This window comes from Camellia sinensis, chromosome 10 (genome assembly GCF_055761805.1).
Source record: "Camellia sinensis isolate YWXY chromosome 10, ASM5576180v1, whole genome shotgun sequence".
In the NCBI taxonomy this organism is placed as follows: Eukaryota; Viridiplantae; Streptophyta; class Magnoliopsida; order Ericales; family Theaceae; genus Camellia; species Camellia sinensis.
In genome coordinates, this window is record NC_138970.1 from 55,638,566 (window position 1) to 55,663,333 (window position 24,768).

Sequence of the window (24,768 nt, forward strand, 5' to 3'; positions counted from 1 at the left end):
CTTTTAAAAACATGGTGAATTCATGCACTAGAACTCTAATATGAACATGCATATAACAATTTTCCATGAAAACAACTTTAAACTCATCAATATAGGCATGCATGCAGGATATATGCTATAATTCAACATCACAAGACCAAATCTCGACTTTGAACTCCAATATGACAAGAGCCATGCAAGAACTAACTCAATTACATGAACAAGAAGGTGAAGACTCTACCTTAAGTCTTGAATTATAGGAAGGGAAGCTCAATTTGCCAAATTCTCTTCAAAACTACTAAGTTTCCAAGCAATGCAAGATGAAGACAAGTTTCTCCTAGCTCCTTCTCTCTCTAGTCGGTTAAGTCTAAGGAAATGGCTGAGGAAATGTTTTTCCTAAGTGTATTCAAGCCTCAATATGTGTAAGGAAGTGGGCCACTATGTGGCAAAGTTGCAAATAAGGCCAACTCTTGTAATTTAGCATTATTTAATCCAATTTAAACGTACCAAATCACATTTCAACTAAATACACCATAAAATCATATAAATCTCAATTAGCATAAAACACTAATCAATTTATGGTTCGGCCGCCAATAAGGCCTTCAATTTGCAGTTTAAGGCATAAAACATGAACAGATAATTTAACAGTCAACAGATAGAATTGCATTCAAACTAACACAATCAATCAATCAGTTTAGTAATTTAGTCAGTCAATCAGTTAACATGCCTAATTATAGATTAGCACTAATCAATAGTGAGGGTTGTCACACCATTCCCATACACTTGTTAGGGACTCAATTAGCACATTCTTTACATTATTTCCTCAGTCATTTTTTAGACCAAAAACGTATGAGAGAGAGAGTGTGAGGTAAGGAATTGGTATCAACAAGAGATTAACTTGGAGAATTAGAAAGAATTGAAGGATTTTGCAAAATTGAGCTTGTAGACTTTGAATTCTAGACCCAAGGTAGGAAAATCACCTTCTTGTTTGTGCATTTAAGTTATACTTTGAATGATCCATGGTAAAATTGAAGATTAAAGTCAAGAATTGGTTTAAATGTTGAATTGAGTAGTAATTCATGCATGCATGCATACATTTCCATGTTTTGAGTTTGAATTCTAAGATTTATTCCATGCATGTGTTAATTTCACCCACATTGTGGCCATTTATCTTGTTGTCCATCAAATTATCAAGTTTGATCATGTTTTGGAGGGTTTGGTTTCAAGGAGATTCTTGCATGTTACATTCAAGTTTTGTTCTTGAGATTTTATTTGAAATTGTATTCAATTGACTCACCCTTGGGCTTTGATTTTACAAATTGATCTTTGAAACACCTTATACTATGAGTTTACAAGTGTTTTCCAGAAAATGGGCCCAAGAGGTCGAGTTTTGAGGTGTTGAATACTTGGTTTGAGCTTGGGAGGCAAATCTGGAAATTCCAGAATTTGGCTTCCTCGCTCGAGCGAATGATTCCACGCTCGAGCGGCCATCGTTTGTTCAGAGATACGCTCGAGCGAAGGAATGGTGGCTCGAGCATAAATTGCAAGCTCTCAGGTTTTTGGTGCACGCAGACGCACGCTCGAACGACGAGACCTACGCTCGAGCGAAGAGCTGTGTCTCACGCTCGAGCGAGCATCGAGCGTAAGATTTCAACAACCAGTACTTTTGCATTTTTACAGACCGCTCGAGCGAAGGAGTCTATGCTCGAGCGACCCCTCTGTTTTGATAAGCTCGCTCGAGCGAAGAAAGCCACGCTCGAGCGAGAACCCTGTTTTCAGCAAGTTTTGAAAAATATTTTTCAAGACATCTTTGCATCCTCATTCCATCCTAAGCATTCCTAAGCCATGTTTTAGACCCCATAATGAGGATAAGAAATTAGAAACACACTAAGGGCCAATAAAATAAGTTTTGTGCAATTAGATCGTGTGTTTCAAGTGTGCATCCGTTATGTGTTATGTAGGTCACATGCCACGTACCGTTTGACCAAGTTTACTCCGTCTGTCTGTCTCAAGACCCACTGTGAGTAATAACTCTGTAAAGTTATGTTTAACCTATGTATTTTCTGACTGGTACGGTATAATCTGTTTTCTGAAATGCTATCTTACGAATGATGAATGAATGTCAAATTTTTTGAAAAGTATTTGTGGCATCCTTAGTTCACATGGCCCTCGCCCGGGGGTAACAATACCGCGGCCAATCTGCATGTGGCCCTCGCCCGGGGGTAACAATACCGCGGCCAATCTGCACGTGGCCCTTGCCTGGGGGAAACAATACCATGGCTATTTGCGCGCAAGATATGGACCTTTGTAGTCGTTGGTACCAACTATATATGTGGGTCTCTAGACCAATCTGATCTGATAACTAATGGGTGTACCACGTATGATCTTATGCAAAATCTGAATATGAAAATGTATATGAATCTGTTTCTGTTTTGAGGTCCGATTATGCTCTGATTTAAATGATGGATTCTAACTTGTACTGGACATCATTCATATAACCCCTTTACTCTGTTATTATTCACTGGGCTTTCGCTCACAGTTTATATTATATATATGTAGGTGAGCCGGCACTTGACCAAGGCCAGAGTTGACGGCCTTCTGTACTGTTTTTGTCAGCCAACCGTTGTGCCTCCGATGAGGTTCCAATCGAAGCCTAATGTCATAGCTGTTTTTTTTTTTTTTTTTTTGTAATCATGCTAGTCTTCGTGTTTGCTCTGTACAGTCAAGTCTTGGGAAGTTCAATTCTGTAATTATTTTGTAAATATTGGTGTCCTTGACTAGCATGTTTATGTATATATAAATAAGTTTTAAAATGTTCTGTCCCATGTACGTTGTCACAGCTCAGTGGACCTTGTCTATTTTGTATTATTGCTTCCGCAGCCCTTTATTATTTGTTAATCTATTTAGAGGCCTTTGGTAATTCACGGATTACTGACCGATTACAGTGCTAAACTTATAGGGGCGGGTTTAAGTCGTGACAGTAAGAGAGATATAGAGACGAACAACCGACTGCACTGATATGAAAGGTTGAGTTGAGAGAGAGAGAAATGAAATAGAAGGAAGACAAAAAGGTTAGAGAGAGTGGGTGGATGCAATGATGAAGTCTGAACGTTTAAACTAAAGTGATAAAAGGCTTGTCTTGGAAAAGTAAATCCTGGAACCATAGTCAAACTTAGAAAACATAACTCATTGTTTTAAATGTAAAATTGCAGGTGTAATTTGTATAATAATAGGTCAATCAGACGGTTTAAATGACTTTTTATATGCGGAGCTTGATATCCTACCGAAATTTGAACAAATTTTCTAAATTCTAATCGCTGCCGACCGTGAGAGTCTTAAAATCGCCCATACTTGGGTCGGTTTAGACAGTTTGATTCGGATTTATCGGGTGATTCAAATCCATGAACACCCTTAATAGAAAGGTGCATAAAAAATGATAGAAAATAAAAAATGAAAAGAGTGAAGGTTCAAGTACCATGACATTACGTTTTAGTGGACGATGTGAGAGATCGTGATTAAGGGGAGAAAAATTAAGTCAGACAAATTTTTTTTAGAATTAAAAATTAAAGTGGAAAAATGTTTTTTTTTTTTTTTTAATTATGAAACAAGGGGAGGGGAGAGTCATATTTTAAAAAATTTATTTATTTTCATGAATTGTTCCTAGATATAAGTTGAGTTGGGGTCATCACAAAAATATAATTATCATTGTTGAAGTTCTCTTTAGTTCTACATTCATGATATTTCTTAACACAATGTTTTAACTTAAACCACTTGCCTTATCTAAATTTTGAAATTCATACCAAACATGTTAAACGTTTTTAAGTTATAATAAGTCTTACAATGGAAAGCATAGTGGTTACTTTCCGGTATGAATGAAATATGATCCGATTTACCCTTTCCCTTTTTTATTTTTTCTTTTTGTTTGGAACAAGATTTACCCTTTCTTGGGTATTAGAATTCTCAAGTCAAACAGAGGTATCATTTGGTAATTGAATTGTGAAATAAAACCTAATTTCACATCTTGCACGGCAACTAAGAGTAGGCCTACCTCAATTTGTACACAAGTGCAAAGTGGAAATCAATTTCCTACCATTGAGTAGGTAAATGCTTTCATAAATAATCCTACCTATTTTGTATATTTGTTGATCAAGAAAAGTCTATAGTAGTTCTCAATCCTCCCAACAACATAGCTCATTCAAAATATGTGTGCTAGTTTAACAAAATTGCAAAAAGGCGAAAAATTTCACTGCATTTGTCACGTATAGTAATGAAATTTTGATGTTTAAAATAATTTGAAAGGACAACTCAACTATCACACATATGAGTATAAAAAAATAAATTATATAATTTTTTCTAGTTTGTATAACTTATTTTTGCAAAAAACTAATTTTTTTTTGAAGTGTTTACTTTTCCTTCAATCTAATATTTGAATTGGAAGATGATGTGAAGACCCGTAGAATCCATCACGAGTCATGTTTCAATTATTTAAATCATTTATTTTGAAAGGCAAGTCTTTTTGCCTTCTTGTTAGGGGGAGTTTCAGCCACAATTTCATTATCATCATTGAGTTTGGATACCTCCTTCACAAAGTCTAACTCAACATTAAATACACAAAAAAGTTTAAGAATACAAAAAATAGATCATAAATTCAGACATAACTCTCTCATATATATAAGATGAGTTCACTTTTTTTTTTTTTTTTTTTTTTGTGTGTATCATGTTCATGTAAAAAAATTATGTTCAATCTCAGCACAAACTCAGGCAAAAGTCAACCAACTAAAGTACTAGGGGCCAAAATATTAGTGTCATTTCTTAATGATAATCAATTTGTTGGCCGTGTAGGGCCATTTTCAAGAATCACATTCACTTATAATTTTTTAAGAAGGAAGTATATCATAATAGAGAGAAATTTTATTACACAATCCGAAACATGTACATATCATATGCATTCACAGTTTTAACTGTTAGATTTAAAAAATGAATCAGAGCCATTGATTAAATTAATATTGGGTCATAATTAATATCGATTTAGGTCAAAACTAAAATCCACTTTATTTGTAACTCAACCCAAATCTTATTTGGTGCAATTTATTACAATTGTTTATAATTAATTTATTTTCTTCTGTTGGTGTTTGATGTAATTTTCATTCATAGTTTATAGGATAAATTGTAAATATACTCCCCAAGATTCGTTTAAAATACGAATTGTGCTATGTGATTTGAAAAATAACAAATACCCTCTTATCAGAATTTTTTATTTAAAAAAATTAATTAAAAAAATAAAACTTCTAACTAATTTCCTATACAATAATAAAATTACTTGAATTATTAATTAAAATAAATTTATGATGTCATTAAAAACTGTTAATTAACTTAATAATTTACAAATAAAATGAATCATTTGTTATAACTTAAAGAGACAGAATGTACTTCCACAACTACAAACGCCAGTTCGTATTATAAACAAACTTTGAATGGTGTATTTATAATTTATTCTAATTTATAATGCAAAAATAGCTTAAATAATTTTTTAAAAAAAGTTAATGATCTAAAAATTAGAGAAGATGGTATTTTTAAATTTTATTTTTTAATTATAACCTTTAGCTCGATAGAAATAAGAGTGACTTACGTAATAAGTGGACTTATTGCCTAATAAACCCTGCGATAATTAATAACATTTTTCATTAAACACTATTAAAAATATCACTAATTATTTTTAACGACAATTTTAGTAAGACTATTTTCTATTTAACTTAATGAGAATTAAGTTCAACTATTAGCCATATTGGTAATTTAATCTAAAAATAACAGGGCATAAGCAATTTAAATTTTAATTTGATAATTTATTAGTCACACCACCACAATAGTGCATAATCAAACATAGCAATAAATCATAACTATCACTAATTTATCTTATATATAATACGCTACATGACCCATGTATATGATAATCAATCATGACGCATATATATATATATATATATATATATATATATATATATATTCCACATAATCTCCACTTCGGGTCAGCTTCTAGTTCTGGCAAACCCGGATCCACCAAAACTCAACCAAATTCATGACATTCTGTGTAAGAAAGGTGTTACTAAACTACATAGGTAGCGGCGGAGGACAAACTCTATTTGATAACTATAGATTTGTGTCTCCTTTCAGAATATGCTAACTATTGCATATTATATAATACTCTTAGATAAGATGTTTAAATTATTTTTAAATACTTCAAATTAAATGGGATTTTAAAAATATATATATATAGAACTCCAGATAATAGAAAAGCTAAATTAACTAATTGAACAGAGGTTACTTCCTAGGGCTTAATCCCCACATTATGCAAGTAAACTGTACTACAATCTGGTGATACTTTAAAGAGAACTTATATGATGTTCAACCAAAATGTTGTCTTTAAAATTCAACAAAATAAAACCATTGATCACATTCAATTTTAATTTTGCCAATGAACGCAAGATAAACAGCCAGTCATTACTAACAATTGCCGTGGAAAGAGGTTAAGAAAACAACTCTTAGCTGAGCGGAAAGTTCCTACAAGACCACAAATTCTTTAGAGCACCATATTCTGCTGGGATTTGACAAGCGCATGCAGAAGCGCACATAAAAAATAATGCACATGCAAAAGAAAAATACACAAAAAAATACGCAGAGATTTACGTGGTTTGGCACAACTACACCTACGTCCACAGACGAGAAACAATACACTACAAAATAGTGGAGATTAGATTACAAATAAGAGATACAAAAATACCAAAAACCAAAACCCTAAAATTGTACACATTTTCCTTGCTCTCTAATATTTTTTTTTATCTCAACCAGAGCTCACTCTTTGCACTCTTCTATGTGCAAACCCAACACCCTTTTTAGACTCATAGATTTTCTTCACACAACACTTCACACTCTGATCAACTGCTCAGCTATCTCCTATTTATATTCACCACCTTATCGTTACATATGTAAGAATCCTGAAAGCTTTTCTGTATATTCAATTGTATCAAAGATTACAATCAGACCTTAGATTATATAGCCCTAAATCCTAAACCAAAAAGGAAAATACAAATACAATTATAATTATGTCTCTAATAGGATTCTAACACAATCATGCCTCTAATAGGACTCTAATTTGTAAAACACAGGATAATATATTCTATATTCTCACACCCTCGCTCAAACTCAAGGTGTTTTAGCAGAAAACACTGAGAGTTTGCTAAGAAGAAACTGAAACCAAGCGGTAGTGTGAGTCTTGGTGAAGAAGTTCGTAAGTTGCAAAGCCGAAGGGATGAAAGAAAGTGAGATAGAGGCAAACTGCAGATGTTGGCGAACAAAGTGACAATCAATCTCAATATGTTTCGTCCGTTCATGAAAGACAGTATTGTGGGCAATCTGAACAGCACTGCGATTGTCACAATAGAGAGAGGTCGGAGAAGACTGCGAAACACCCAAATCAGACAAGAGACAACGAAGCCAAACAATCTCAACAGTGGCATGAGCCATTGCACGATACTCAGCTTCGGCAGTAGAGCGAGCAACAACTAATTGTTTCTTACTTTTCCAAGAGATCAAGGAATCTCCAAGAAACATACAGAAACCAGATGTAGACTTACGATCAGTAACATCACCGGCCCAATCAGAGTCAGCATAAGCCACCAAGTCCAAAGAGGAAGTAGAGGACAACAATAAGCCCTGAAAGATGGTACCCCTGAGATAGCGAAGAACGCGAACCAAAGCAGCCCAATGGGTAGAGCGAGGAGCAGAAACGAACTGACTAACCACATGAACAACATAAACAAGATCAGGGCGAGTGACAGTCAAATAAACTAAACAACCCACAAGCTCGCAATATAAAGTGGGATCATCCAGAGGGACACCATCAGTAGAGTTAAGCTTCACATTAAGCTCAAGAGGTGTATCAGAAACCTTAGTATCAATAAGACCAGCACGATGAATGACTTCATTAGCATACTTAGCCTGAGACAGAAAATAGCCCCTGGGAGAAAAAGCAACCTCAATACCCAGAAAATACCGTAATGGACCCAGATCCTTCATTTTGAAGGTGCGAAAGAGATGCTGCTTCATATCATCCACATACAGCAAGAGAGCAACAAAACCAACCGAGGTATGTCGCAGAAATAAAGCAGAGTCGGAAGCAGAAGGATGAAACCCAAGCTCGGTAACAGCAGTCTGAAATCGATCATACCAAGCACGAGGAGACTGCTTCAGATCATACAGAGCACGCCAAAGACGACAAACCTGACCAGAGGGATGGTGAAAGCCCGGGGGAGGACGCATGTAAACCTCCTCAGTGAGATAGCCATTAAGAAAAGCATTCTTAACATCCATCTGATAAAGAGGCCAAGAACGAACAGCAGCAACAGAGATCAAAGTACGAACAGTAATCATTTTGGCAACAGGAGCAAATGTCTCCTCATAATCAATACCATACTCTTGAGAGAAACCTTTGGCAACCAGACGAGGTTTGTAACACTCAAGAGAACCATCAGAATGAGTCTTGACTTTGCAAACCCATTTGCAACCAACCAGGTCTTTATCAACAGGCAAAGGAACCAACTCCCAAGTACCAGTTTTTTGTAAAGCAGATAACTCATCCTCTATAGCTTGAACCCAATGAGGATCCTGACAGGCCTCTTTGTAAGACTGAGATTCTACAAAAGAGTGAATAGCAGACAAAAATGTACGATAAGAAGTAGAAAAACAAGTATTAGACTAACCCAACCTGTTTGGAGGATGACGTACTCGAGAAGGATATCGGTGTGCAGTAGGATCAGAGTCGTCAGAAGCAGAGGGAGCAGTAGCAGGGGTAGAGACAACCGGTGGAGGAGGAGCCTTGCAACGAGAATAAACTAGCAACGGAGGAGGAGAAGAAGCCGAGGGAAGAGAAGCCGAAGAAGGAGAAGCAGCTAAAGGTATAGGAGGAGAAGATGGAACAAGCTCAGGAGAAACAGTGGAGATGTACTCATCGGACGAGACCTCTGAAGGAAATTGGTCAATGTGAACCAAATCCTCTTTGGAAACTGGAGCCAGTGAGAGGGGGAAGCTGGAAGTAAGATAAACGTTCAAGAAAGGCAACATGACGGGAGATAAAAAGACGACGGGAAACAGGGTCGTAACACCGATAACCTTTCTGAGTTGGACTATAACCCAAAAAGACACAGAGGACAGACCGGGCACTAAGTATGGTCCTATCTTTGCGGGGAAGAAGAACAAAACAAGCAGACCCAAACACACGAAGGAGGGAATAGTTAGGAATTTGGGAGAACAAAGCCTCATAAGGAGACCGACCGGAAAGAAGGGGAGTAGGCATGCGGTTGAGAAGAAAAGCGGTAAGAAGAACTGCCTCCCCCCAGAATGGAGCCGAAACTGAGGCAGAGAAAAGAAGAGACCTAGCGGTCTCAAGAAGATGACGGCGTTTACGTTCGGCTCGACCATTTTGGGCAGGTGTATCTGTACAGAAAGTTTGGTGAATGGTACCCAAATTGGCCAAATACTCACAGAACTCATTTTTAAAATATTCCCCACCCAAGTTAGACCATAACACTTTAATTGTAGACCCAAACTGAGTAGTAATCATAGACTGAAAAGTACGCTATATCTGATAGAAATCGGATTTATGAGTCATAAAATAAACCCAAGTGTAACGGGTGCAGTCATCAACAAAAGACACATAGTATGCAGAACCCCCTTTGGTGAGAACAAGAGAAGGGCCCCAAACATCAGTATGAACTAAAGAAAACAGTGTATCAGATATAGAAGTACTTTTACGAAAAGGTAAGGCTGACATTTTGGCAAGTTTAAACCCCCGACATTCATCAATTTGACTAGGAGAAACTTTACCCAACAATCATGACTGAGCTAAAGACCGTAAGCGGTCAACAGACAAATGACCGAGACGAGAATGCCATAAGTAAAACTGACTCGACTGAGAATCTAATTGAAACGAAGAAAGGGCAGCTGGAGAGGTGGAGAAGGGGAGATGCAAGCTTTCAACCACATAGAGATCTCCAATTCTACGGCTGGTCCCAATCTACTTCTTGGACACCCGATCCTGCACACAACAGACAGAAGAGGAAAAGATAACATCAAAACCAGACGCATCAAGTTGACTGATAGAAAACAAACTGACAGATAACTGAGGAACATAAAAAACAGAAGGAATAGTAACAGCAAACATGGCAGAGGGTAAGACAGACCCAACAGATAGAACAGACATACCAGATCCATTAGCAGCATTGACGGTAATAGGAAAGGGAGGAGGAGTACAATTTTAAGGTAAGGAGAGATGGGGAGTCATATGATGAGAAGCACCAGAGTCAAAAAGCCAGACAGACGAAGAGATACCTGAAGAAGACCCAAGCAAACCTGAAGGAAGAGATGAAACAACGGAAGCAAATGGAGATGGCTGGGAGGTAGACAATATATGTTGAAGTTGACTAATCTGAGCAGTCAAGGAAGCCAAGTCAAGATCAAGAGTCGGAGCAGGTGTAACATACGTAGTGGGAGGAGCCCGGAAGTGGTTCTGAGATTGTTGAAAAAATGAAGTAGGCTGAGGTCCCTTCTTGGAACAGTAGTACTTCCAATGGCCCTTCTGATGACAGAAGGCACACTCATCAAAAGCCAGAGACATCATAATAACTAGAAAATGGAGGGGTTAAAGTGTAATAAACCCTATATTCAATAAAATAGCCAAAACAGGGGTCGAAGGGCACAGAAATCTGATAGAGGTAAGACCAATAAATCCAAAACCATAGTGTAATAATCAGAAGAGTGTTATAGATCTGAACGTAAAATATAAAAACCACTTTTTTTTTTTTTTTTTTTTTTACCCTGACCCACAAATATGAAGTCGAAAGAAAGAACCAGAATAGAGAGAGTAGCAGCAGCAGAACAGAGAGACAATAGTAGGGCAACAAACTCTAAACGAAGCAATCAAACTATCTCCAGCAAAGTAGGGAAGACAACGAAACCAGCAAACCAAACCAGGGCAAAGTAGGGAAGACAACGAAACCAGCAAACCAAACCAGAACAGCAACAGAACTAAGGAATTGAACTTCTGTTGCAACAAAAACAGCAATCAAGCCCACCAAACCAGTCCACAATGAAACCACGAAGAGAGAGAGAGCATCAATGGAGTCACGAAGTGGAAGGAACAGCTAGACGATCACGAAGAAGAGAGGGCAGTACCAGACAAGTTTGTTGAACAACTCGAATGGGAATATCTGCAACCTGAGGGTAGTTCCAAACACACCCAGAAGCGATCCAATAGCCGTGGGACACTGTGGCAGTCACTTGACACTTACAACATCAACGTCTAAGGTTAGGCTTAAAACCTAGCTCTGATACCATGTAAGAATCCTGAAAGCTTTTCTGTATATTCAATTGTATCAAAGATTACAATCAAACCTTAGATTATATAGCCCTAAATCCTAAACCAAAAAGGAAAATACAAATACAATTATAATTATGTCTCTAACAAGATTCTAACACAATCATGCCTCTAATAGGACTCTAATTTGTAAAACACAGAATAATATATTTTATATTCTCACAACATACTCAAAGAAAACTCCCATCATGAGTACCGCCTTTCGTGCACTTCCCTATGTGAAAAGCCACAATAACATTGAAGAAATTAATGCTCTGCCTTTTTTACTTTTCATCAATTTACTAGTATGATTACAAAGGAGAAAACAAAAAAAAAAAACACCCTTTTCTGCCTTTCCTCAAGAGGGAAAAACGAAAGTGAAGACGACCCTTTTTCTCCAAAATGGCCCCACATTAAGAAATCAAACAAAACCAAATAGGAGAATTATCATTACAAACACAAATTTGGTGGCCCCTACTAACATGGACAGCTCACCCAACACATTCTCTCATAATCAGCAGCAGCACTCAAAACACCTTCCTCTCTCAGCTCCCTATGTCTTATTTACCCACATAAGACAACCCTTACTGAATAAAATGGCATATAAGCACGAAATATACAAGTAAATAGAAAACCAGCAAAATGCAACAGAAAATAATATTGCAGTAGTAAATGTAACAGAAAAATAGGACACATCTGTCTAGATTGATCAGTGGCCTAGGTCTACGTAGCATGGGCTTGGGTATAGTTGTCGGGTGTGGATAAGTATCTAAGAGTCCGATTCATCTAATTCTCATTTCCAAGGACACCAGAACATAGCTAGATATCATTTTTTTTACATATTTATTTTATTTTATTTTATTAAGGTAAAAAGGTGTTCACAAACTTACATAAAATATTTCATGAATAAAATAGGAGTTTTATGCATAGTTATTATGTAAAATCAACTGCATGTCAACGAGATATGTCAGAAATAGAGCTGTAAATGAACCGAACTGTTCATGAACAAACTCAGCTCGGCTCGTTAAGGGCTCGACTCGGCTCGGCTCGTTTAGTAAACGAGCCGCGAGCTCAGCTCGTTTATCTTTATTTATATTATATAATAAATATATTATTTATATATTAAATAATATATAAATATATATAAATAATTGTATAAATACATTATTTATATATTAGATAATATAAATAATATTTTTTATTCAAATACTTTTATTTAAATAATATCAATAATATTTAAAAAAAATATTATCAAGCCAAGCCGAACCGAGCTCGAGTTTCATTAATGTTAACGAGCCGAGCCAAACTCGAGCTCAATAAACGAGCTTAATAGGTAAACGAGCCTCAGCCCGGCTCGGTTCGTTTGCAGCCCTAGTCAGAAACATATATCCGTACTCAAGTGTGAGTGTTCAACACAGGTACTTCACAAATTTAGAAGAGTCCTTGTAACATAGGTCTAGATAAGAAGCTTACACAGTATCTCATAACCATCTGTCAAAGTATCAAAGCAGTAGTTTAAACGAGTGCATGCACATGCACGCACAAACACACTAAAAAGGAAAATGGATGAATGATTGACTAAATAAATAAACAGATTCTCTGATACATTTGCAACCTCACATCAAGACCAATGCCCTTCGTGTATTGTTCATTAAAACCAGAAAAACGAACTAGTCAAAATAAAAAGAAAAAAACAGCAAACATGTATTTTATATATATAAACTGACAGAACTAACAAAATTACTAAACATAATTGCTAGGCATCATACCCGAACCAGCCACAAGGTTGAAAATATAGCACAACTTTGTCATGTTTGTCACGATCATCTCACCTGGAACATCAACCCAAGTTCGTCCAAATATCAGGTTGTGAACTTTTGAGGGAGGAGGCACCAAATCTAGGACCACACCATCTCTTTTTAGGGTCACCCATGTCCTGCATTTGTATATATATATATATATAGAAGTGAGCTGCAAATACACTGCTCACCACAAAGATTTTGAAAGACAACCCCAAGACAAGAAATTCCATAAAAAGTCAGGCCCAGACCAGGTGAAAGATGAAACGACTTTTTCTCTGTTTTTTTTTCCTTTTCCTTTTTTTTTAGAAGTCCAAGTATGATGATGGGGTTAGGGATTGGATAAAACCCCAACCAAGATGAATAGCAAGATTAAACACCAGGTCAATGATACAACTACCAAGATACTTTACAAGCTAAGCTAACAAACACAAAATCTTATTATCATACAAAGCAAGCAAGCAACCTTTTTGGCTTATCCCTCTTTTTTAAGATGTCACCTTTTTTTTTAATCAAATGAACTACATAATATAATATTCTACATTTATTTTTTTACTACACATAGAATGGCTATTAATAATTATATCTCACTTCTTGGAGTCTGAGAAATAGGGAACAAGGAAAGAGAGCCATATGAGAAAACTCAACCAAAGAAATCCCTTCGGGTATATTTCAAAGCTGTTTTGGGCATTATTAGCAGTACCTTAGGCTCATTTTGGATTATTTCGCAAATCAGTTTGAAGGATTGAACAGAAAGAGGTTTAGGATTAGAGATTAAGGTTTAATGGCAAGAGAAGGGCAACAAATCAATCTGGTTATTTGGGGATTTTAGAGGCTAAAAGTGTAGACAAATAAAGAAGAAGGGATTTTAGAGGAGAGGCTAAAAGTGTAGAGACAAATAAAGAAGAAGAAATCAAATAATCACACAAAAGCTTCAAAGCTTTGAAATTACTCTAAAACATGTTCTGCATTGAATTAGAAGCATTGCATAACTTTGCACCCATGCTGACTTGGTTAAGAAGGCATTAAGGGGATACCACCCATATATACAAAATAGACGCAAAGGAGGCAAAACAAAATCCTATACACCTCCCACATGTATCAAAAAGCTCTACAAAATATAAATATTGGTCAAGAGATGGGTTACAAATCCTCGTCTCCCAACTATACAAAAAAGAAACAAATGAACTTTTAAGCCTATACAAAGGAACTTTTATACCATCAAAAGACCTCTGCTTCCTCTCCATCCATTTAATCCACATAATGCATAATGCAATCAACGACCATATCTTCTTCCTCCTATCCCCCACCCCAACCTCTCATCAACTATGAAGCAACTCTACTACTCCAATGGGAAACACCCATAGCACCGTAAACCATGAGAAAATCGAAGTTCAAAGCTCACTTGCAACTTGACAGTGAATATGAAGACGATTCACCGATTCACCTTTATACTTAAACATGCAACAACAATTCACAAGCATGTAACTTCTTCAAACCAAAATATCACTGGTAAGATTTTTAATTCGAGCTACACAACCAAAAAAAAGAGGCCACCTTGAGGGGAACCCTAGGCTCCCCAAATAGCTTTTCAAGGAAATAATGAGTTGTCCCAACCGATCAACACCCAATAGAAAGATTTGACCTGAAAATACCCCAATCTAGATAGATTCCAAGTTAGGGGGTCTTCCACCATCCCAATAATAGTCGCCATGTACAATCTCTCCATGAGCCCTGTCAGCTTCCAATCTATCAAGCAAAATGTCCCCAAAAAATTTAAGTGTCCCCTCTACAACATTAACCAACCACTGCCGCACTCCTATTCGCTGGGAAGATTCTCTTCAATCCCTCTTACCACCATGCGAGTAGTACTCATCTTACTCGCATCCCCTACCACCATGCTCACATTACTGACAAGCTTATCACATCCTTTCTCTAATGGAAAAAGCGGCAGACCCCCAGTGGGGTGTGATTGGTCCATTTTTTTTTTTTTTTTTTTTTTTTTTTGATCCAATAACCAACCCCCACGGGTGTGTGGGGGTTGTGGGGGTGCTTGAAGACTGGGGGTCTCCAGCATGTTTGTTTCTCTAATACCCATCCAAAGGTCTTTAACATAAGATAAAGATACCTCTAAAGAGTTCCACTCCCCCCGGCCACACCTATACTTCAAACCAACCACCATTCTCCACCATTTGTCCTCCTCACAGGCGTATCTCCACAACCACTTCCCCAATATACTTTTAGAAACATTAAATAGAACAAAATTTAAAACCGAATGATAATGAATCCCACAACAGCTACAGGCTGTCAATATTAAAGAACAAAAGCATAGCAATTGAGACTGACAAACCAAAACAACTATTACCTTCCAAGGGTATAGATATCAAGTGAGTTTCCTAAAAATTTGGTCTTCACCTTTGAAGTTATATCATAAACAAAATGATCATTTTCAGCATGTCCAGCACTCATTGGAGGGTGATGGCTAACCTGGAAAGGGATTGCAATTATTACACAGCACTATGATGCAAAACATAAATAAAGATGAAAGAAATGAGTATGATCAAAATGTTAATTACTTAACAACAAAGTTCCACTAGTCTAAAATATAGGCAGAAAAGAATAATTCCTTCTTGGTTATAATCAAAATCAGCATGACCAAAACTAGCATTTAAACAAAGAAAATAAGAAAAATGTATCCAGTGGAAAATGTGGTCAAGCTCACCTGTTCTGCAATGAATTTAACACCTCCATGATTGACCATTTCATAAGTTTCACCAAGAATTGGATTAAATGGCTTCCAAGTTCGTCGGCAGGCATAATAGATTGTTATAAAGAAGGATGCTGAAATGGAGAACCATAAGTTTCACAACAGAAAATGCACACTCACACTCGCACAGAGAGTGAGAAGAGAGAGCAGAATGGTACTTACAAGCATAAACCGATCGCATGTAGGGATCCTCACATTCATCTGCTAAATCCATAAGGTAGGAGTATTCCATCAACTGTTACAAACATTTCACAATTGGTGATATTCAACAAGAAAAGCATCAGCAAACATAACACAGACATCAATATGGTACAAAAACACAAACCTCTGCCATTTTTTGAAGCATTGACACTGGCTCAAAAATGATAACTGGGAGTGTCACCATTGATGTGACATCAGAACCTATATATTTCTGCATCATCTTCCAATAGAGAGATATGCCTTTATTTCTGTTAAGGCAGAAGTTATTTAGTAAGCATAACTTATGGACAATAACACACGTCAACAGGACATGCTAGAATCACAAGACATCAGTTTTTTTCAATAAATACAAATTTTCTGTCATACACCACATTTGAGGATCAGAACCCACATAGACACACACATAATGCATTCAAGATGATGCCTAATGGCCTTGAACTATACCTTGTAATCCTGTTGAATTTTCTCAACCCATATAAGAGCCTACTGAAATACATTAAAAAAAAATCATGACATAGCAGAAAAATTAAGCAGAAAGTTCTATAAATAACACAGCAAAACTTTGAGCACACACTATACCAATCTACCTTGCCTCAAACCTCCCAAATTCGGGTTGAAATGAGGCTAGAGAGGGAAAGAGACAGACAAAGTATACCCAATCCAAAGAATCAGTTCTTACACATCATCTAAGCAAGTTAAGACTGCCCCAACTCTCATAGGAACTTTTCTCAATGCCATTTTTAGTATGCAAAAAGAGGTAGATTATAGAACTCCCAAGGGTCATTTTCCTATGGTTTTGTTTTGCCAATGCTCATGTAAGGAAATAAATACTTTTAAACCAAAAATATATATATATAAAATATAAAAAAATTCTAAAGCTGTAGAATTATAGGAACTCCCAGGGGTCAGTTCCTATGGGTTTGCCAAAGTTCATGTAACAAAATAAAATCACAAATCATATGATGAGTTAGCACAAGGGGATGTTAATGACTACTAAGTTTTTACCCTGTTTCCTTTTGACAGTGAAATGAAAAACACTACTTGCTTCACAAAACCCGGACCTGGATATCACGTGTGTACACTAATGTAGAGAGGCTTGCAACAAGAACAGGAAGAAGAAGAAGAAGGAGAAAAAAAAACAGGAAAAAAAATTTAAAAAATAAAAGATAAAAAAGCCTCTATTTATTCATACTTGATTTGTGTAACAGCGGTTTCTCTTGCACAAGTCAGATACCCAGTAAGCATGTGGTCAAATCACTTTATCTTTACCAAAATATACACTGAATCGTAAGTGCCTCATGCGAGGAATAAAGTACAAGCAATTTACTCTAGCAAGTCTAAATTATGTACCAAATGACCCTACTTCTCTTTGGCACGATTGACAACCAGCAAACCTTCAAAATCAGCTAGCATTCACCTGGTGGGTTAACAAATCCACATCAGTCGTAAGTAAATCAAACAAAAAAGGAGGAAACAAAAGAAAAGAAACTAGATTTAAGCCAGAAAACGTACTTTTGGTTAGTCAAGTATGGCTGCAAATATTTGAGTAGTCCTGGAATGCCTTTCAAGTTTCGCTAATAGGTTTCCAACACGAAAGGGCATAAATTGTTCGCCCCTTCCATCCCTGCAGCAACCATTGGTTGTCTTCATCGATCACAAAATCCTTGTGGTAGTGATTCCTCACCTTTTCTATTGCCCTTTTCATGATATCCCGGTCAAAAGGGATCTGCATAAAGCCTGCCCTCAAATTACGTACTTGCCATTGCTTATATGTCTCGGGCCTCTCAACTCTCTCCCAACCCTCACAAGCTATTACATTCAGAGCTTCCTTCCCAAAAATCTCCCTCTCAATAAGCATCCTCTCATGATGCTCACGAGGAACATTAGTTTCAAGCATATCAAACAGTGCAGAGAAGTGGAACAGAGCCTCCCTAAACCGGGTAACAAAGAAGGGGGCACTAAATGCCCCATTGACAATCCCGTGGATAAAAAGATCAGGATTGATCCTTCTTATCAGATTGATAACGATATTTCTAGAACTGTCCACTAGCACAGTCTCATCGTGTAAGTTTTTAGACCTATACAAACAATTGACAACAAGGAACTCATCTCTGTCGATCTTCAGATCCTCAAGTTTGATGCTATCCCATCTCTTTGCGATGGCATTGTACTCAAATGGGACATTAAAAGTTTGAGCATAATCCGCCAAACGACGTCCTGTCTCCTCAACTCCTGCTGCCGGCCTGAAGCCAGGTTGAGGAAATTCTATCCCAGTAATCCGAATCTTTGGTGGTCCACCATCTCTTGCCGCAATTCGTTGAATAAAGGTGGGCCACTGGAAACCATAGAGAATACCAAAATCTATAATGTGTAGCCTCATTGCACTCTTTGACTTCACCGTAATCGTCCTGTTTGAGACAAAATTTGAAATCTTCCTGAATGGGCATGACGCAAGATACAGGTGGTAAGCTTTCAAGTAATCAGCAGCGGATGTTCTTCTACTGACAAAGGCTTTATAAATCTGGCTACCAGTGCCAGCCAAGCGTGCCTCGAGGCCATTGGCAAAGCAATGAGCCAATCTTTGATTCCCATCCCCCCAAGGAGAAGAATGTTGTCTGATTTGTTTTAGCAACTCATTTGAGCTCCTACGATCATCAGCAGCAACAGCTTGTGCACAATGAATCAAGAGAGTTCTCAAGTCTACCACTTCCTTTTTCCGGTTTTGTTTCTTACCACGACCCTTTCTGCTAGGAGGCCCTTTCAATTGCCCATTCTGCTGCGTTTTTTTGCTTGTCCCATCTTTCAAGGCTTTACGATAAGCTATCAAGGCAGCCTCACCTTTCCCCATGCTACAAAGCAAGACTGTATCAAACATCTCAGACCGCAAAGTGGATTCTGGATAAACTGCTGGTTGCTTAGTACTCCTCTCTTCTTCTTCTTCTAAATCTACCTTCTCCCTATGAGGATTCTTCCTCCCCCTCGACTCATTAGGCAAGTACTCTTTCTCCTTTTTTTCCTCCACCTTAACCACTTCACTAGTCTCTCCCTTTGGTTCCTGAGGTGAAAGTCCATTGACCCCAAAATTAATGAACATTCCATTACTTGTTGGCAAGAACTTTCGCGCTTCTTCAACTCCCTTCCTGAACTGCCAAATAGATTGGTTCCCACTATATAAATCAGTGACCTGAAGAGGGCTTATTGGAGAATCCATGAACCCATCAATATTTTTGTTCACACTATTTGATGAAGTAACTGATGAATGAGATGGATTATTATCATACACTGGAGGACTTCTAATCTGAGAGGTGCTATAGTCAGCTTGATTGTTAATCCAACTTGGATAAACCAAGTAATCACTACTATTACTGCTACTGCTGAGACAATTACTGTGATTCCTAGACAAACAATCATCTGGGCTCTCACTATTTTGGTCAACATAAATTGGGTTTTGTTCAGGGGAAGGTGGGTACTTCTTGCCAAGGACATCATAGAATGGCTTCTCAGCAGCTTGAAGATCCAAAGATTCTTGAAGCATACAACTTTTGTCTTCCATATCTTCTTCCATGAGAATCTGACTAATATATGTCAAAACCGCATCGGAGAAATCACAGTCCTCAACGGGATCCTCCTCCAAAGTCACAGTGGAACTCGGAATTACATTACTCGATGATGAGGGATCGTTTGGTTGGACTGGGATTCCTCCAAATTTGTGATTTACAAAGGTGTTCCTACGAAATCTGGATTCACCAACTTGGATTTGATCCGATGAAAAAGCAACAGATTGATTTCCCAATGGGATTCCATTCATGGAACCCGAAAATCCATGAAGCCGAGGATCCATTATCATCTATGTTCAAACCTGTTTCCAAAACACAAATTTCTCAAGCCCCAATTCCAGTAAAATTCATTTACTATTGTTTTCAACACACAAAATCCAGTAAAACTCATGCATTTATTTTCAAAAAAGCAAACTTTACAAACTTCAAATCAAATACAAATACACTCAACTCAAGTAGGTAAAAACAGCTCTTTAGCTAAATTAATAAACTGACACACTGAAGTTTTAAGTTACTAATCAGAAGTATAACTTCCATATATATACATACTTATATAGTCAGATCAAGATACTGAAATCAACTGATATTAACTTTTAAATCCTACATAACAGAACCATAAACACAGTACTAAAAAGACTTCAAGAACCCCTAGAAATGGAAATTAAAGGGTAATTGGAGAAGAACTTAGCGAAAGAATATCAAAAACGTACCTCACTCAAACCTAGAGAGAGAAACAAAGAATCACAGAGAGAGGGAGAGAGAGAGAGAGAGAGAACTGTGAGAGACTCTCTAGAAAAAGCTTTCAAAGAGAGAGGGGAGGCAATCACAGCCGTTGATTCAGGTCGTCAATATTAAGTTGTGGCCTATTAGGAACTGACACGTGTCTTGTGAGAAAGACACTTTCCCGTTCGGTGCAGAGCTTTTTTCTCCGTAGGCTGACACCTAATCACTTTCCATGTAAAATTACAAAATTGCCCTCAAGATGGAAGCTTGCACGTGGCTTGTAAAATGGGTATTTCAATGAAATGGCGCACCGCTTATTTCTAGTAGCATAGGCAACCTTAAAGGTGACGACGAGGTTTTGATTTGGACAGTCAAATGGTTAATAATGTAGAGATAATTAACGTTAGGTAAGTTGAAAGTTTTTAAAATTAGAATCCAAGAATGCTATTTTCTTAAACTACTAATCAATCATGCTCATTTTTGAAAAATAAATAAATAAAATTTATATCAGGACATATTGGCCAAGTTGTTCATATAATTTCTTTTTTTGTTTTAAATATTTGTATTAAAGTGTTTGATGCAGTGGGCAAAATTAGTTTAGGGTTGTTTTCAATATCGTTTATAAATTAGTTTTTCTTTTTTCTTTTTATTATAAGAAAGCGTATAGAAAAGTGATGTTGTAATTAAAATAAGTCAATAATCTAAAAATCTAGCTTTTTTAGATGTTGCCTAAATTTTTTTAAAAAAAAAATTAATTATGTAAAAGTTGAAGGAGAGAAATTTTTAACTACTACATCTAATTATCAATTTTTTATTTAAGAAAAACAGCACATTTTTTTTTTTTTTTTTTTTTGAACCAGGAAGAAAAACAGCACATTGATACTCTTATATGTGCACCAAAAAAACTATAAACTTTCTTGGGCCTTTTTCAATAGTTTTTGAAAATTGTAGGTAAATATATTATTTTTTAAAAAATGACAAAAGTCTAAAATTTAAAAAGAAAGAAATCTTTTTCACTTATTTTCAAAATAAGTTTTTAATCCCTTTTTTTCTTTTCCACCACCTCTAGCCACCATAGCCATCCACCACTACTTGCTATTTGAAACTGTCTCCGTCACCTGCTACCACAATCAATAACCACTTACTGTCACCTCTCATTGCCAACCACCACCACTTCTAACAATTCATTAAACATGTTTTTAATTTTTTGTTTTCATATATTCTCAAAATATTTGTTTGTGTCAAATAAGCTTTTTATTATTTTTTTTAACATCATTTTTGCATAAAAACACAAAAATAAACATTTTTTTTTCAAAATTTAGATTTATTAACAACCATTTAGTAGGTATTTGGAATAAACTAAAAAAATACACTTATTTTTATTTACATATATTTATTTAGGTCATATCGATCAATATCTATTAACATCTTCTCTATATTTTTTTAACTATTTTCTCTAATTTTTAACATATTTTTTATAAAAAATCAAAAAATATATTTATTTAGAACATCTCAAATCATCTCTAATTTTAATTGATTATCATTTTTAATTTAAAAAGTTTATGATTGATTTGCATTTTTAAATCTTCTCCCAAGTGGACTATGTCTCCGTTTGGAAAGTAAGTTGGTTTTTTAACTTTTTGACATTTTTAATTATTTTAGTTTAGGCTAAAATGTTTGATTTGAGAATAATTTTTTTGATTTTTTAACTTTTTTATTTTTTTTTAAAAAAAAATATAATAATTATAAATTAAATATAATATTTTATTTATTGCGACTAAAATAATTAAAAAAAGCTCTTGCGAAACTGGCCTTCCGTAGTGGATGTAGACTTGCAGTGCGTGCGTACCCAGTGGGATAAGTTGACCGCCAGTTTGGATGTGGGGTCAGACGCCTTTGACGCATTTACGAGGTGCTTCCAATTATTTTTCGATGTTTGTGATAATATTTTGGAGTAAAATAATTATACAAAATAAAATTGATTATTTTAATTAAATAGAATAAAATATTACGTTTAATTTATAATTATTTTATTTTATTTTTTATAAAAGTCAAAAAAATTAAAAAAAATTATCACAAATGAGACTTTTTAATCTCAAATTAAAAAATTTAAAAAGTTAATTCATATTCCAAACGAAAACTTTTATCACTAAACTATTATTTTTCACTTTGGCTCTATGAAAGAAAATATTTTCATTTTAGTCCCTAACATTTCGTTTAGATAGTCAATTTAAATAAAAAAAATTGGAAAAAAAAAGAAAATTGAAAAAAAATTAATTTATATTTCATATGCATCTCCCTCATCATTTTTCTTTCATCTTATAAATTTACCTAAATCTATAATGTAAATACAGACTAAATAATTTGACATTTTCCACTTTGGTTGAATCACCAACTTTCGTCAAGAATAAGAAGAAATGTTGCACAATCAAAAAAAAAAAAAATTTGAAAGAGGAATGCTAGATATTTACAAATTAGAACCTGTAATTCACTCATAAATGATGTGGTAAGAAAATTAAATCTTACATAGTTAAATTTGTGATAAATCAAAAAATAACATATACTTGTTAGACCTTTACAAGTAAATTGTGGAATTTTTAAAATGTCTTAATATTTTTCCAATTTTGAAATTTCAAAACTCAAATTTTTCTTGATTCATAAAAAGTTACCTATATAATCCATCTTTTTATCTTTTTATCTTTTTTTCATCACATCACTTTTCTACTTTTCTGCATATTTTTTCGTAAAAAGACAAAAAGTACACTTTTTTATGACACCCCAAACCAACCCTAATCTCAATATATATATATATATATATATATATATATATATATGTTTTCTCAATTTAATGTACAAAAATTAAGCTTTCTAACTTTGGTCTCTAAATCCAAACTCAAACCAACTTCTTGTGGAAAGAAAATGAGAAATGACAGTATGTACCATTGAATAAGCCAAGGAATTGCAAATCAAAGTTTGGGGGCTAGTTGACGAAATTAGGAGACAGATTTGAACCGATGGTGAAGGTGATATGAGCAAATGAATGTGGAATGGAGAAGAAAAGATTGATGGAAGTACAGTGGATCATGATAAGTGACAATTGAATGAATTTACGATGGAGAATTTTGTGTTAAGACATTATTTTTGCAAAATGAAAAAAATTAAATGGGTAGTTAATTAGAGCATCAACATTAAACCAATTAAAATTTTGTTATATTTTAATTTAAATACTTTTTTTATTTTGATTTTACATCTGTTTAAATATATTCTCTAACAAACTCTATTATTTATCTATACTATTTAAATATTATTTTATGCATTTTAATTTAAAATTATTTTTTATAAACTCAACCCAATTAATTCTAAAATATAAAAAGTAATGCTTGTTTAATCTTTGGCTAGGGTCTACTAGCTCTATATATTGAGTCAAAACCATTAAAATTAAAATGGCTAACTTAATAAATAATTTAATAGAGATGAAATTTAGTGATTTATTCACTATTGTGGCTCATTTTGATAAGTGGGTTGAAAGTCACTTTTTAACTTTTAACCCACTTCCCTCTCTCTCTCACAAAAAAGTCAAAAAAAATTAAAAAGTAACTTTTAATCATCTTTTCAAAACACCCCTTTAACTAATCCTTCGTTTGGCATGCCTGACTTTTTAGTTTTTTGGTTATTTTAACCACAAAAAGACAAAATAGGTTTTTTAACCCAATAAGACAAAACGTCACATCTAATCTATAATCATTTCATTTTTCTCTCATAAAAATCAAAAAAACTAAAAAATTTATACCAAATAAGATTTTTTACTCCAAATTAAAATAGTTAAAAAGTAAAAAAAATCAACCAACATCCTAAACAAATCCTAAAAAATAAATAAAACGAGTTTGATGTTGACACTCTCATGGGTGTTAGGTGAGTGAGGAAGGTGGTTGATAGAAAGGTGCGTAAAAAATGATAGAAAATAAAAAATAAAAAAATGAAAAGAGTAAAGAGTAAAGATTCAAATATTATGATATTACATTTTAGTGGACGATGTGAGAGATCGTCATTAAGGGGGAGAAAATTAAGTTAGACAAAAAAATTTAGAATTAAAAATTAAAAATGGAAAAATCTCTCTTTTTTTTCAATGATGAAATATGGGGGAGGGGAGAATCATATTTTCAAGAATTTATTTATTTTCATGAATTGTTCCTAGATATTAGTTGAGTTGGAATCATCACAAAAATATAATAATCATTGAAGTTCACTTTAGTTCTACCTTTATGATATTTCTTGACACAATGTCCACGTTTGTTTGGCGCTATACGATGAAAGGGATTAAAAGTATGGTGAGCA

The 24,768-nt window shown here is 35.2% G+C and overlaps 1 protein-coding gene, 1 long non-coding RNA gene and 1 pseudogene across 4 annotated transcripts; 1 reads left to right on the forward strand and 2 right to left on the reverse strand.

The window, feature by feature from the left end:
• Nucleotides 1–12,949: 12,949 nt before the first annotated feature.
• On the reverse strand, nt 12,950–17,540 carry LOC114321658 (oxysterol-binding protein-related protein 3C-like). The gene is made up of 7 exons (XM_082891422.1): nt 17,504–17,540; nt 16,598–16,636; nt 16,278–16,401; nt 16,115–16,187; nt 15,908–16,026; nt 15,601–15,672; nt 12,950–13,322 (listed from the first exon to the last, which is right to left on the reverse strand). Exons 3-7 carry the CDS (start codon nt 16,371–16,373, stop codon nt 13,227–13,229), a joined length of 456 nt encoding a protein of 151 aa, XP_082747548.1. The 5' UTR covers nt 16,374–16,401; nt 16,598–16,636; nt 17,504–17,540; the 3' UTR covers nt 12,950–13,226.
• On the forward strand, nt 13,904–14,267 carry LOC145801117 (uncharacterized). The gene is made up of 2 exons (XR_014342024.1): nt 13,904–14,019; nt 14,065–14,267. It is a non-coding gene; the product is annotated as an uncharacterized LOC145801117 (long non-coding RNA).
• Nucleotides 17,305–20,527, reverse strand: LOC114321657 (scarecrow-like protein 9 pseudogene; annotated as a pseudogene). Of its 2 annotated transcripts, XR_014342023.1 has the most exons (4): nt 20,421–20,527; nt 17,666–20,012; nt 17,517–17,570; nt 17,305–17,416 (listed from the first exon to the last, which is right to left on the reverse strand). The product of XR_014342023.1 is annotated as a scarecrow-like protein 9 pseudogene, transcript variant X2 (transcript). The 2 variants fall into 2 exon arrangements; XR_014342022.1 differs by having other exon boundaries at nt 17,400–17,570.
• Between the last annotated feature and the right edge of the window lie 4,241 nt (nt 20,528–24,768).